The sequence below is a fragment of the Myxine glutinosa genome, chromosome 8, assembly GCF_964187855.1.
Source record: "Myxine glutinosa chromosome 8, kmMyxGlut1.1, whole genome shotgun sequence".
Taxonomy (NCBI): Eukaryota; Metazoa; Chordata; class Myxini; order Myxiniformes; family Myxinidae; genus Myxine; species Myxine glutinosa.
In genome coordinates this window covers 143,802,301-143,815,904 of record NC_136268.1, presented here as the reverse complement: position 1 = coordinate 143,815,904, position 13,604 = coordinate 143,802,301, and the positions used below count along the sequence as shown (strand labels likewise).

At 44.8% G+C, this 13,604-nt stretch overlaps 1 protein-coding gene across 1 annotated transcript in view; it reads left to right on the top strand.

Annotated features, from left to right (window-relative positions):
* LOC137432974 (uncharacterized) overlaps positions 1-13,604 on the top strand; it is a 180,915-nt gene that overhangs the window by 150,450 nt on the left and 16,861 nt on the right. The window contains exons 40-43 of the mRNA XM_078783785.1: positions 368-1,648; positions 2,950-4,227; positions 4,602-4,694; positions 4,805-4,896. Coding sequence (XP_078639911.1) covers positions 368-1,648; positions 2,950-4,227; positions 4,602-4,694; positions 4,805-4,896 — 2,744 coding nt within the window. The remainder of the gene's footprint in view (positions 1-367; positions 1,649-2,949; positions 4,228-4,601; positions 4,695-4,804; positions 4,897-13,604) is intronic.

Below are 13,604 nucleotides of genomic sequence, written 5' to 3'. Positions count from 1 at the left end.
ATTAATAGGGGAGGAATGGTGGAGGGTTTAGACACATTACGGAAGGGAGGGGCCACGTATCTGCTTCTGAGCATTCTGTTTCAACACAGCAGGAGACTTCATTGTAAAGCGGATTAATATTTATTTTTAAAGGTTTATTTCAAAAAAGTTTTTATTTTTGGCTGCCCCCCACCTTCCTCTGTATTCTCTCTAAGCTCAGGAACCTTACCCCCTTTTCTCATAGGCCCTTGGTTTTAAATATCGCAACATCTTCCAGGAATGTAACTCCCTCGATATTTAAGGGTTTACTGAATTATAATGAATTGTTAACATACTTTTACCTGTTTTGATTAATGCATTTCTTTCTTTCTGTGATGCACCATTGTAGACTACCAAGATGAAACAACTCGACATTACTGATCCACAGCGAAAAGACGAGGACATCAAAGCAGAGGATGATGTAGAATTGACAAAATCACAAAACGAGGTCGCGATGCTCAAGTTTTTAATGAGCCCATTATTTGGAAAAGAAGGAAAATTGGATAATGTTGCCACACTGGAGATGAAAACTGCTGATTTCCCAGAAATCTCATTGAAGAAAATATCTACTGAACAAGTTCCTGAAGCTGAAGCAGAAGTGTCCGGCAGAAAAGAGTTTAGGACCGAAGACAGTGAGAATAAAAATTTCATTTCTAATTTATTTCCTGAATTGAAAACCAGTCCAAAAGTACCTTTGGAAGAGACTCCACCAGAAGAAAAGGTTTCTACAAAATTCCCCACAGATATGAAACCACCACCGCATGCTCCGAAACAATTTATAGCTTCCACGGATGCCCTCAAAAGATCCCTGCTTTCAGATTTCACAGACTTTCCTCCTGCCGAATATGTTGAAAAATGTAAAACTTACAAAGAAAAACCCCTCACAACATCTCAGGATAAATCCCGAGATGAAAGCACGATACCTCGAGCAGTTCCTTCTACCACGGAGCCTGTTTCCAGTGAAAGTTATTCAGAAGAAATAGTTAGAGCAGAAGCCATTATACAAGAAGGTACCCCATTTTTTAAGGAGGGGATTATCAGAGATCGAGTTAGAGTTACAACTCAAATATGTAAGCCAGGCTTTACCACACAACATAGCACAATCACCATGGAGAAGGTTATTGGGGATGAGAGTACCAGAAAGATCAGCCCTCTTTCAGATGGAGCCACTTTTGAGGCTGTTTCTAAAGGCCCAACAGATGCCAAGCCTGCGGATATAATATCAGAGGCCCGTATGGATTTAACAAATGTCTTTGAGTCACAAGGCCCGAGCCTATCTACTTTAGTAAGTGAGCAAACGACAGAGAGATTTTCAATCCCACAGCCTGATTTCTCTTCTTCTGAAGATGACTTTGCTCAAAGAATTCCAACGGAAGATTCATCGCTATCAGAAGTAACTGTAATTGAGCTGCAAATGGAGGGGATGCATGTTGCTCCAGAGTTACCCATTGATGAAACCATGGAAACACATTCAGCAGAGATAGCAGATGCAAAATGTAAAGAAGAAGCAAAGAAATCTACAATTGAGGAGCAAAAGACAGAACATTCTATCAAAGCGTTAGATATTTTGCAGTCTTCCAGCTCCACTCGAACGTCTCCTGAAAAAACTGCAACCTTGCAAGATGTTCAGGTTGGTATTGACGTATTCATACCGTCATCATTATAATTGTCATCGATCATTACTGTCATTGCTATTGTTGTTGTTACCTCCACCAGCAAAGGTGGATGAGGTTATGTTTTCACCCCTGTCTGTCTGTCTGTTTGTCTGTGAAAAATATATCTCAAAAAGTTGTGGACGGGTTCGGACGAAATTTGGTGGAGATGTAGCGTATGTGACAAGGACGAAATGATTAGATTTTGGTGAACATCCGGATCCGCATTCGGATCCGGATACTAGAATTTTAAAAGTGATTCTTCACCATTGAGTGATATGGCTAAAACCGATACATAGCAGGATATCTCAAAAAGTTATGGACGGACTTGGATGAAACTTGGTGGACAGGTTGGGTGTGTGACAAGACTGAATCGATTCGATTGTGGTGAAGATCTGAATATGGATTCGGATACGAGAGTTATAAAAATTTTAAAGTGATTCTTCACCGTTGATAGATCGGGCGAAAAGCGATATATAACATGATATTTCAAAAAGTTATGGACGAGTTTTGACTAAACTTGGTGGATGAGTTGGTTAGGTGACAAGAACAAGCCGATTCGATTTTGGTTCAGGTCCGATTCCAGATCCGGCCTATCGGTGGGATACAAAACATAAACTGTTCAGCCTGGTGGAGGTATTCTCTCTACCGAGTGCTGTTCTAGTTACTGTTGTTACTATTTTATTTTGGTTTTCATGTCCCATACGTACTCATAAAATCTTTTTTTTTCTCGAGCTTTGATAACGTTTTGGGTATCTGCCTATTCTCTTATAATATTAATGTTAAAACATGATATGGTGAAGAAACCATCTGAAGACGATCCTAATATCATAATTTTGACTTACCCTGAACAAGATGGACTAGATCTGCCATTGTCTTGTTAATCTACATGAGAACACAGCTGTGATTCACAATAACCCAAAATGAAATATTATAAAAACAACCAAAGGGGTACTCTCGAAATTATTTTCCGATGGCAACAAATTCCTTACTGCCAATATTCCCAAATTATCTGTATTATTCCATTCCCGGTTAGGCGATTTGAATTTTGTGACCATATGACAGGAAGGATCATGGTATTCATACATTAATTAATAATCTCTTGCTCAGAGATTATATTTTCTGTATAATCTTTCTGTTAGCAGAAATCGTTCTGTTAACAAAATGAATTTTTTTTTTTTTACAAATAAGTAAATGTTATTTAATATGCCTGTGTTGCTAAAATAAAGAATAGGATTTTTAAATTTTTAATGCAATGTTTGTTTGTTTTTCCTTGTAGGCAGCCCCATGGATGTCGGACATATCTGATGTTGATAAGCCGCCTGTTGAGCATTCAGACAGATTTGCTGGTCAGGGTGACACGGAGAAGGAAGTCCAACTTGCTGCTCTACCTGACCAAAAATATGACAAAGTTGATTATTGGAAAACAACAGAAGAAGAAGGTGTGACAGACGTGAACAAAGAAAGAAGAGGATTTTCAGTGCATGATGATCCACAGTCTGAGGAAATTATATCACAATTTACTGATGGTAAAACGAGTCCCCAATCAAAACAATCACTGCATTCTGAGAGATATTCACCAACTGAAGAAAGGAGTGAGGAGGATCCATCAAAAGTACCAGAGGATTTGGAGCAATATACTGCATTAACAAGTGAAGAATATGATGAGGTGAAAATGGAAAAGACATACAAGTTCGAGGCTGTGCTAACAAGAACCGTCACATCGTATGAGCATAGAACAAGACAAGTACACGAAGATGCTTCAACAAAAAGTACAATCCCTGCAGAGGACAAAACAAAGAGCTTGTTTATGCCGTCACGGCATGAGATTTTGCAAGAGGATGAGGGAGCTTCCAGGAAAGGGACGTTGAAAGCTTGGACACCTGAAATAGAAGTTGCAAATATTAGGACATTGAAATCCTGGAAGTCATTGGAACGTGAAGAATTCCCAGAGAAGAGACTGGCAGATGAAAAAGTCTGTTCAGCACCGAGTGAAAAAGATAGCAAAGAGAGTAAAGAGCAATTCAAATCAAATGTAGATCTCAAAAAGTCAGACATTCAAGTGTGCGATGAATCACCCGAACTGGAACATTCTCATGAACCTGACATGATTACTGAAGAACCACAAGAGAGGAAAGAAGAAAAGGAGATTTTGGAGACGAAGGAGCACGAAGTGAAAGGCAAGGAGGATATGGATGTGATGGAGGAATTAGGAGACAAAAAGGCAGAAAAGAAAGATTACAAAGATGAAGAAGTAAATGTAGAAGCGGGAGAGACACAAGAGGAGGAAAAAAAAGGAGAAGTAGAGCTGCAAGTGAAGTTGAAAAAGACAGAGAAAGAGAAGGAAACGGTTAAAGAAGAACAAAAGGAGAAAGAAATAGATTACAAGGAGAAGAGGAAAGATGAAAGTGATAACATTATGGAAGGGTGGAAGGAAAAGGAGGTAGAAAAAGATAAGGAACCATTAAAAGACACAATGACAGAGTCACATCCGCCAATCACAGAAGCCCTTATTGAGGGAGACGACAAAGCTACACCGGAAGTTTCACTTGAAAAGGTTGGTAATTTCTTTTTGTCTAAAGTTTGTCTAAAGTCTTATTTCTGGGTATTTATCAAATGTCTAATGTCTAATCTGATGTTTGTCTGAAGTATTTATCAAACATGCGTTATACGCGTTTTTTATGTGAATCCCATTACTAGTTTTGATGTTTGTCTAATGAAAAAAAACAAACAAACATTTTGTCAAAAAAGAAAACACATCAACAAAGTCACCTTCTTAAGCTTTTAGAACATCATTTGGTCCATTCGTATATATGAGCTTATAAAGAAAAACCGAAGCCATGAGACTAAAGCCTGAGCCTGAATGACAAACCCCAAGGCAGGATAGAATTACAAATGTCTTTTGATGTAATGATTGCTCAATACCAACAGGAAGTGGCTGAAGAATTGGGAGCTCGAAGTACAAGCTCCGATGAGGAAGAGTTGGTGACGACCAGAGTCATCCGCAGACGGGTTATTATCAAGGTAGACCTGAACCTAACTACTGTAGGAAAAATAAAATCTGGAAATGCGTTGTGATTATTCCAAAAAGGCAATCATGCTTTGAAGGAAACATGACGTTTTTCTTTCGCCAGGGGGATGGTTTCGAGGACGTGCCAGGTGAATCCGTCACCGAGGAGCAATATACAGATGAACAAGGAAATGTCATCACTCGGAAGGTACAGATGCTGCAGAATGTTGGTAACTAACACTGAGAGCCTTGAAGCATGTTTCTCTGACTTTTATATACTAGGGCATGCCCGTACTATATATAAGCTAGGACGTGCCCGTACGTGGGTGCCCGTTCCTTGCCAAAAAAAAAAAAAAAAAAAATTTGTGTAGGGGTGTGTGTGTGTAATAAAGGTGATATAATATAACAAATATCATGAAACATTTATATTTTATAGTCCATTATATAATTTAAATAAACCTAAATGCAAATTTCGCATGTGGAAAAAGTAAGTACACCCCTACATTTATCACGACTTCAAATACCTAAAATTAGAATCAGGTGCACCAGCTCTGGTGCAAATGATTAGAACATCGTTGGAGAGGATCTTGGAGGAACCTGTCTTATTTAAACCTCAGACATTTAGTTTGGTTTGCTCTTTGTTGTTGAAGTGTGCGGAATCACCATGCCTAGATCAAAAGAGCTCTCTGAGGCCTTCAGAAAGAAGGTTATAGATGCCTACGAGTCTGGGAAGGGATTTAAAAAGATCTCCAAACTATTTGAAATCAATCATTCGACTGTCCGGAAGATCATCTACAAGTGGAGAAGATTCCAAACAACTGCCAACTTGTTCAGGCCAGGCCGCCCCAGAAAGTTCAGCCCGAGAGCAGACCGCAAGATGCTGAAAGAAGTCTCTAAGAACCCAAGAATGTCATCACGGGACCGACAGGTAGCACTTGCAACTGTTGATGTCAAAGTGCACGAGTCTACCATTAGAAAGAGGCTGCACAAATTTGATATACATGGGAGGTGTGCCAGGAGGAAACCTTTGCTGTCTAGAAAGAACATCAGGGCAAGACTAAAGTTTGCCAATGAACACCTAGGCAAAGACCAGCACTTCTGGAACAATGTGCTCTGGACAGATGAGTCAAAGGTAGAGCTATTTGGCCACAGTACCAGAAGACATGTTTGGCGAAAACCAAAGGCAGCATTTGACCACAATAACCTGATACCAACTGTAAAGCATGGTGGTGGATATATTATGGTTTGGGGCAGCTTTGCTGCATCAGGGCCTGGGCAGCTCACCATCATACATACAATCCACGATGAATTCTTCATTGTACCAGAGGGTGCTTGAGGATAATGGGAGGCCATCTGTCGGAAAGTTGAAGCTCAACCGAAGATGGACCTTGCAACATGACAATGACTCTAAACATACCAGTAAATCCACCAAGGAATGGCTGAAAAGAAAGAAATGGAGGGTTCTGGAATGGCCAAGTCAAAGCCCGGATCTAAATCCCATCGAGATGTTGTGGGGGGATTTGAAACGAGCTGTGCATGCAAGAAACTCCTCAAACATCGCACAGCTGAAAGAATTCTTCATGGAGAAGTGGGCAAAAATTTCTCCCAGTCGATGTCAGAGACTGGTAGACAGTTATAAGAAACGCTTACTTGAGGTTGTTTCTGCCAAAGGGGGCAATACCACCTATTAGAGCCAAGGGTGCACTTACCTTTTCCACATGCGAAATTTGCATTTATGTTTATTTAAATTATACAATGGACTACAAAATGTAAATGTTTCATGATATTTGTTATATTATATCGCCTTTATCTATCAATATTGTTGAAATGAATATCAAATAGCTGTATGTTGAAATATGTTGAAAAAGTCAAAACTTTACATGGGGTGTACTTACTTTTTCACATCTATATATATATATATATATATATATATATATATATATATATATATATATATATATATATATATATATAGATATATATATATATATATATATATATATATATATACTATATATATATATATATATATATATATATATATATATATATATATATATATATATATACACACATATGTATATGTATATATACAGTACATATATATATATATATATATATATATATATATATATATATATATATATAGTCAAAACTTTACATGGAGTGTACTTACTTTTTCATGTCACTATATATATATATATATATTGTTACAGACGTGGCTTGGATGTTATTCACCGAGCGGTTTTGGGATGACCACGTCTGCGCAAGATTATGCTCGATATTATACCCGAACGTTGACTAGTCGCGCGATGCTGGCTCAACAAGGAAAAGAAGACACCCGGCTGGATTACAATAACACAATACGACACCAATGTTTCAATTCTCAAGACCTCCGGAGGAGATTATATTCGTACGGAAAGGTTAGATTACAAGGACGAGAGGTACATCATAGGAAGACAGGCACTTAGACACAATCTTATATTATTCCCAACAGACGACAGATAAACGGGACAAAGCTGACTCACACGGGGGTTGATGGCAGGAAAGCGGTTGTCGATGGCTCCAGGTGCACCTGTGCTCAAAGGTTAGAATCGACCCGGTCCGGTCCAGAGATGCGGGAGGTTTCACAGCGCTCGGAGGGGACGTTCTTTCACAGGCGGGCCTTTCTCTCTCAGCGCTCGCAGGTCCTTCTTTCTCCAGCTCGGGGCGCATCTCTCGTCACATCCGGCGCGTGGCCGCGTATATCCGGCGGGGAGTGACACGCCCTCGGCTCGTTAGCTCCGCCTCGTGGAATCGGCACGTTGCTTCTCATTGGGTGCGTGCGGGGGGTTTACCAGGCTCCGCCCTTGACGAGGAGCTGACAAGGAGCCCCTTCGTGGTAACCCCGTGGAGCGCATGGTCTGGAGCTAATCGAGCCGGTGTGAGGACGCATCCTCCCCCGCTCCGCCGCCATCTCCTCTGTTGTTGTTGTAATTGTTGGGGAAGAAGATGGAAGGAGGTATGGGAAAGGTCCTAAACTCACTACTGATGCCATATAATCACATTCTGGTGCAACGAAGAGTCATAATTAATGGAGACGAGGCCTTAACTGACATAGAATAAGAATAACTAGGAAGATGTCCGAAAGTTGTCTACGTGTGGTGCGGTGGACCTGGGCACGACATTTAATGGGGGAATAAGGGGAAGGTCGGCTCTACTGATTGTTATTTACATGCAATGGGACTAGGGAATGGGGGATTGGGGAAAGTTGGGGAGTATTGGAGAAAATAGGGGAATATTTACAAGCGGATATGGAGGCCAAATTCCATATTCGCAACATTGCACCCTTCTCTACCCTCGGGGCGTCCCGACCCGATAAATTTTTACCTACTTTAGTGTGGCACGCAATGTAGTTCCCTCTACTATTAACTCTACCCTGAGTGCGACAGTTTTACAGATATTCACAAATGAGTAAATATGTCCCCCTGCGACGTTGCACCCTTCTCCTCACAGAAACACACCCACAGGATAACCGAATCCGGAAAGAATTCTCAAACTACACATACAGCCGGTAGGGAGCATTATTTACAAGACTACGCTGCTATTTACACTACGATCCAGGACCTGTTTTTGGAGGAACACATGCAGATGTTATGCATAGAGAGAGCGCGCTTGCCAGCATCGATACACCAACCCACGAGTGCTCTGTGGCCGACGGCCTTTAATAACGTGCAGAGCACCCTTCCCGAGCATCAAAAGCACCACCCCTCCACCAATCGGTGCAGTCACCATTGTTCATTGGAATAAAAATAAATTCGACAACCCCTAACCCTGCAGGTGTCTCTTGCTCTTCTTGTGGTGCACTTGGTGTTAACTAAAAGTGGTTCACCTGTATGGCATAGGTGCCACGTTGACCCATAGGTCCATCCCCGGGTGGTGCTTGGCCGCAAACGAACTGCGGTCCATTGTGGGTGGCCACAAACATTGCGGTCCATATGGTGTATCGATCCCGGCAGCAAACAGCGAAAGTGCAGGCCCACAACTGCGCAGCCAGCACCTCTCTCTCCTCTCTCTCTACCCCAAAGCCAGATCCTCGGAGGTGGGAGACAAAAGAAGCAGACAAGTGAGTAAGGTGGTAAGGGCGCAAAAGTGCACGCAATGTAAGGTGATGCACACTGGGGGCACATGGGAACCAGGTGAGACAGGTACGTTCCTATCGTACGCCCCCCCCCCCCCCCCCCCCCACCAGGTAACCTACATGGCCCCTCCCTTACCCCTTACTGTATCCACAAAACACAACACTACCCATAAACATCTACTTTACAAATCAACAAACATCCCTACTGTCTTCCCCGTTCCTCCCATATACCAAATTCGTCTTCTCTCCCTCCTAACCAATCAAATTTGCCATTTTCAACTCTCATCAAAATTTGCCATCTCCAACTCAACATCATAATTTGCCATTACCAATTCATCATCAGTCCCTCCTAGGGAGGGAGAGATGGAATCACCCCAATGTCTCATCCACGTCGTGATGCGTCTCACAAATCCACACAGCGATTCATCTCCTGCAACAGAACAAAGAAAACACAGGTGTGGAGTCATCATCATCACCACAGGTAAGTGGCTGCGTATGGTGCGACAGGTTCATCAATCCTAACTATTTCCTAAATGACTTTAACAACTTTACACTACCCGGGGTCTTTCTCCGGCCAAACCATTGGCCCTCTTACACTATGGGTTCTAAAAACCAATTCCCATTGGCCAAACTGTGGTGCTTTTCAATTTGGGGTCTCACTCCCCCGATTCATCTCCCGGTGCCCTCGTACAATTTCTGGGCTGCGACGTGTACCTCTCCCAGTGGGTCTACCCACCTGCACACCTCCACCACTGCAGTTGCCTCCTAGCTTACCTGCTCCTTACCCTAACCTAACTACCTGGGGAAGGCCCTCTGGCTCTCTCCCCACTCGGTGCCCTCTCTGGCACTGGGCTACCCGGGTCCGTCCTCCGGATCCTCGGGCCCCATCCACAACTCTACCGGCTCCCAGAGCCCACCTGCGGCCTCACCTGGCCGACATCCTCACAGTGGTGGAGTGCCCAACCAACTACACACACTAACAGGCTACACGCCCAGCCATTTCCACAACACTAATGCACCCATTCACAACACCATTCTGCAACCGCACCACAAATGCCAATATCCAACCACAATTTACCTGCACCCTCTACCTAACACTTACACTACCCGCCCCGGGTGCTCGTGAAAGGGGTCCACTCTTCCCCCATCCACACCTTCGCACCATGCACACCACTTCGTACCACTCACTCCAACTCTCTCCACACACCTGTACCTGCACACCTGTGCTCTCACACCTGGTGCCACCTGCACCCTTCTCTCCCCAAGCGCATTCGCGCTGATCCACACACTCACTACTCATACACTGCTCCACACACCTGTCCAGTTGCACACCTGTGCAATCACACCTGTTCAATTCTCACAAACACGGCATCATCTCAGCTAACTACTCCCTTCTGAAACTTGCGCTTCCCAGTCGTCCCTTTAAACTATTGCGCTCCCTCGTCATTATCATCCATACTAATCTACCTGCGTCCCAACTACAGGTATCAGTCACTAACTAATCTTAACGTTACCTAATGTCATCTTCTAGATCCCTACACACAATATCCTAACCCACCCGGGCTAGTTTTCACTGCCATACACCCCATAAGCTATTGCTCCTTTGCCCCACGCATGGGAAGGGTGGCAGATTTGCCATCCCACCCCATCGGGGGTCTCTCACTACCAATTTTGCACATCAAATTTCAATAAATCAAAAATTTGCCAATCACTACCCATCATCTGCCAATCACTACTGCCAATCCCTTGCCAATCATCAAATTTTGTTTTTCTCTAATTTTGGGTCCAAAACACTAACCTCATCACCCAGTCTACTCACTAATACCTCTCGGTGCGCCAATCCCTGTCCAAAGCCCGGCTTCGTAAAGCCAAGCAATGGATGCTGGTTGTTTTGTGCCAGCGGCTGGATGCGTCCGGCACTCGGTGCAGGGACGGGGGCTTACCCGGGCCGAGATCCCACGCATCACCTCGGCGTGGAGCCATCCAATGTCCCGATCTCGACCTGCCGGAATGCCTCAACAAAAAGTGGTCGCCATGACGACCCTTTCTATCGGGCCGCCCGCTCCGCCTAGTGGAGCACGGACGCGGCCGTTCAAAGCGAGGCCCAGCACGCACCGAGGGCCCGATTCGGCTAAAAGTCGACCTAACCTCTAACCCGTTTAATGTCGATGCTTCACCTGCATGCTTACACCCCGCAGCCCGTTCCTTGCTCACACATCCAGCCGTTTCCATGCCCCTCGTACCTTTCCTTACACACCTAGGTACTCTCATTCCACTCACAGACTTGGTCACACACCTGACCACCGAACACTTTGGCACACATTCGTTGGTAGCACACCTCACCAATACACCTCTTCGCGCCCCCTCCTCGGTCACCTCCTCTGTGACAATCACAGGTGTGCTCTCATTCGCACACCCAACCACGTGCCTCACCACCAACTCCAGCGTGCATTCCCACTCACGCTCTACCATTCCAGGTGTGCATCCTTCCATCCCAGGTGTACATCCTCGCTCACCTGTCACAACTAACTCGCGCTCCATGTCACTCCCACTACTTTCACCACCACTCTTGACAACGCACTCACCCTTACTCTTGACAGCGCACTCTTTCCTCGTGCACCTGTCCGTCACACACCTTTCTCGCGCACACTCTCCCGTTACACCCTCTGTAACACTCACCACTGGTGGACACTCTTCCTTACTCCTGACAGCGCACTCTTTCCTCACACACCCCAGAGTCGGACTTTTTCGCACACCTCCTTTTTCGCACACCAGACCTGTCGCACACTTCACCAACGGCCTCTCAGGAACACCCGGGTCTATCTCGACCCCCAAGCTTCTTAAATCCCCTGGCGCATCATACGCACGACCATATTGGTCACCACTTACACCGGGTCCTCTTCCTCTTCGCTTCTCCTCCATCACCTGCGAATCCCTCATCCGGTTAACGAGCACATCACGATCCAAACACAGACTTTGGACCAATTCTTTTATCTCCTCTTTTATCTCTTTGTTATCCCCTCTCCGTCGCTTCTTAATTTCGCTCACCCCTTCTTCCACTTCTTCTAATTTGTGCCTCACCTCTTTTATTCCCCGGTACGTCTCCTCAAGCTCGTCCTCCAAGGCTACCTTGACCGTTTCCATGTGCGTCCTCACCTGCCGGTCCTTCGTCTCCATTACCTCTATCACCTCGTCCAACCTCGTTGTCAGTCCCTCACGTACCATCTGACATTCCCTCTTCGTCGCTACCAAGTCATCTTTTAGTTCTTTCTGTGTCGCCTTTAAACCTCCTAATACCGCAGTGTTCCTTTGAACCTGCTCCACTAACTCCGTCTGTCCCACCGTCAGCTGCTCCACCTCCTGCGTCAGGTCCTCTATGCCCCCTTGTAACTTTACAGTCCCCTTTCTCACCTCCTTCTCCATGCGCTCCTTACAGTGCCTCACCTCCTCGCGCACTCCTCCGACCTCCTCACTCACTCCTCTTCTGATCTCCTCTCCCATCACTTGCATCTCCTGCCCAGATGCCACCCTCATCTGCTCCATTTCCTCCCTGTGAGCATCCAGTTTGGTTTCTACCCCCATTCTGACCCCCTCTATCTGCTGCCCCATTTGGTTAACTTCCCTTTCCGCTTGGTCCCTCATGTCCCTCAATTTGCCTTCCATGGTGTTTTCTAACCCCTCTAACCCTTTTTGCATCCCTTCCATTTGATTCTCTTGAGCGGCCATTCTGTTTTCTACCCCCGTTAACCCAGTTTTCACTCCCTCTATCTGATTCTCCTGGGCAGCCATTCTATTTTCTACCCCCTCTAACCCATTTCTCACCTCTTTTATCCCATTGTCTAACCCCTCAAAATTTTTGTCTAACTTCCCAATTTTCTTGTCTAACTCCTCAAAATTATTGTCTAACTTCCCAATTTTCTTGTCTAACTCCTCAAAATTATTGTCTAACTTCCCAATTTTCTTGTCTAACTCCTCAAAATTATTGTCTAACTTCTCACCGGTACCCCTTGCTTCGTCCCTCATTACCCCCAATTGCTCACTCCGAGCCCTCGCTTCGTCCCTCATTACCCCCAATTGCTCACTCCGAGCCCTCGCTTCGTCCCTCATTACCCCCATTTGGTTTTCCAATCGCTCACTATTCTTTTCCATAAGGGCCGTCATTTGTATAAAAAAAAGTTCCAATCTTCCCAGCGGCGCTACTTCGGTCGCGGGCACGGTGACCAGCGAGGCGCCTTTTTGCGCGCCTGAAGCATCGTGCGCGAGAGCGCCATTTTGTGCACCTGCTACCCCCGCTGTTTCGCTCTCCTCATGTCCCTCATGTCCCTCAATTTGGTCCTGGACCGACCCTGCCTCACTCTCCCCTACCGGACCCCAGCCGTCTTGATCCGCCATAGCGCGACTTGCAAAATTCGAGTTTCGTAAAACAAATACAAATTTTGCTGTTATAATTTCGTCGAGCGCAGTAACCGCGGGACCGCGCTCCGGATCGATTTGGTCGAGCGCCGTACGCGCTCCGGCTCGATTTTCCCTCCCAAAATTTGGGCCTAACTAATTTAGTCCCGGGTCCGAATCTCACTCCTCGACACCAATTGTTACCCTAATAGTACAATTGGTGTTCCAAAATTTGGGCTAAATAAATTTAGTCCCAGGTTCGAATCCAACTCCTGACAACCAATTGTTACAGACGTGGCTTGGATGTTATTCACCGAGCGGTTTTGGGATGACCACGTCTGCGCAAGATTATGCTCGATATTATACCCGAACGTTGACTAGTCGCGCGATGCTGGCTCAACAAGGAAAAGAA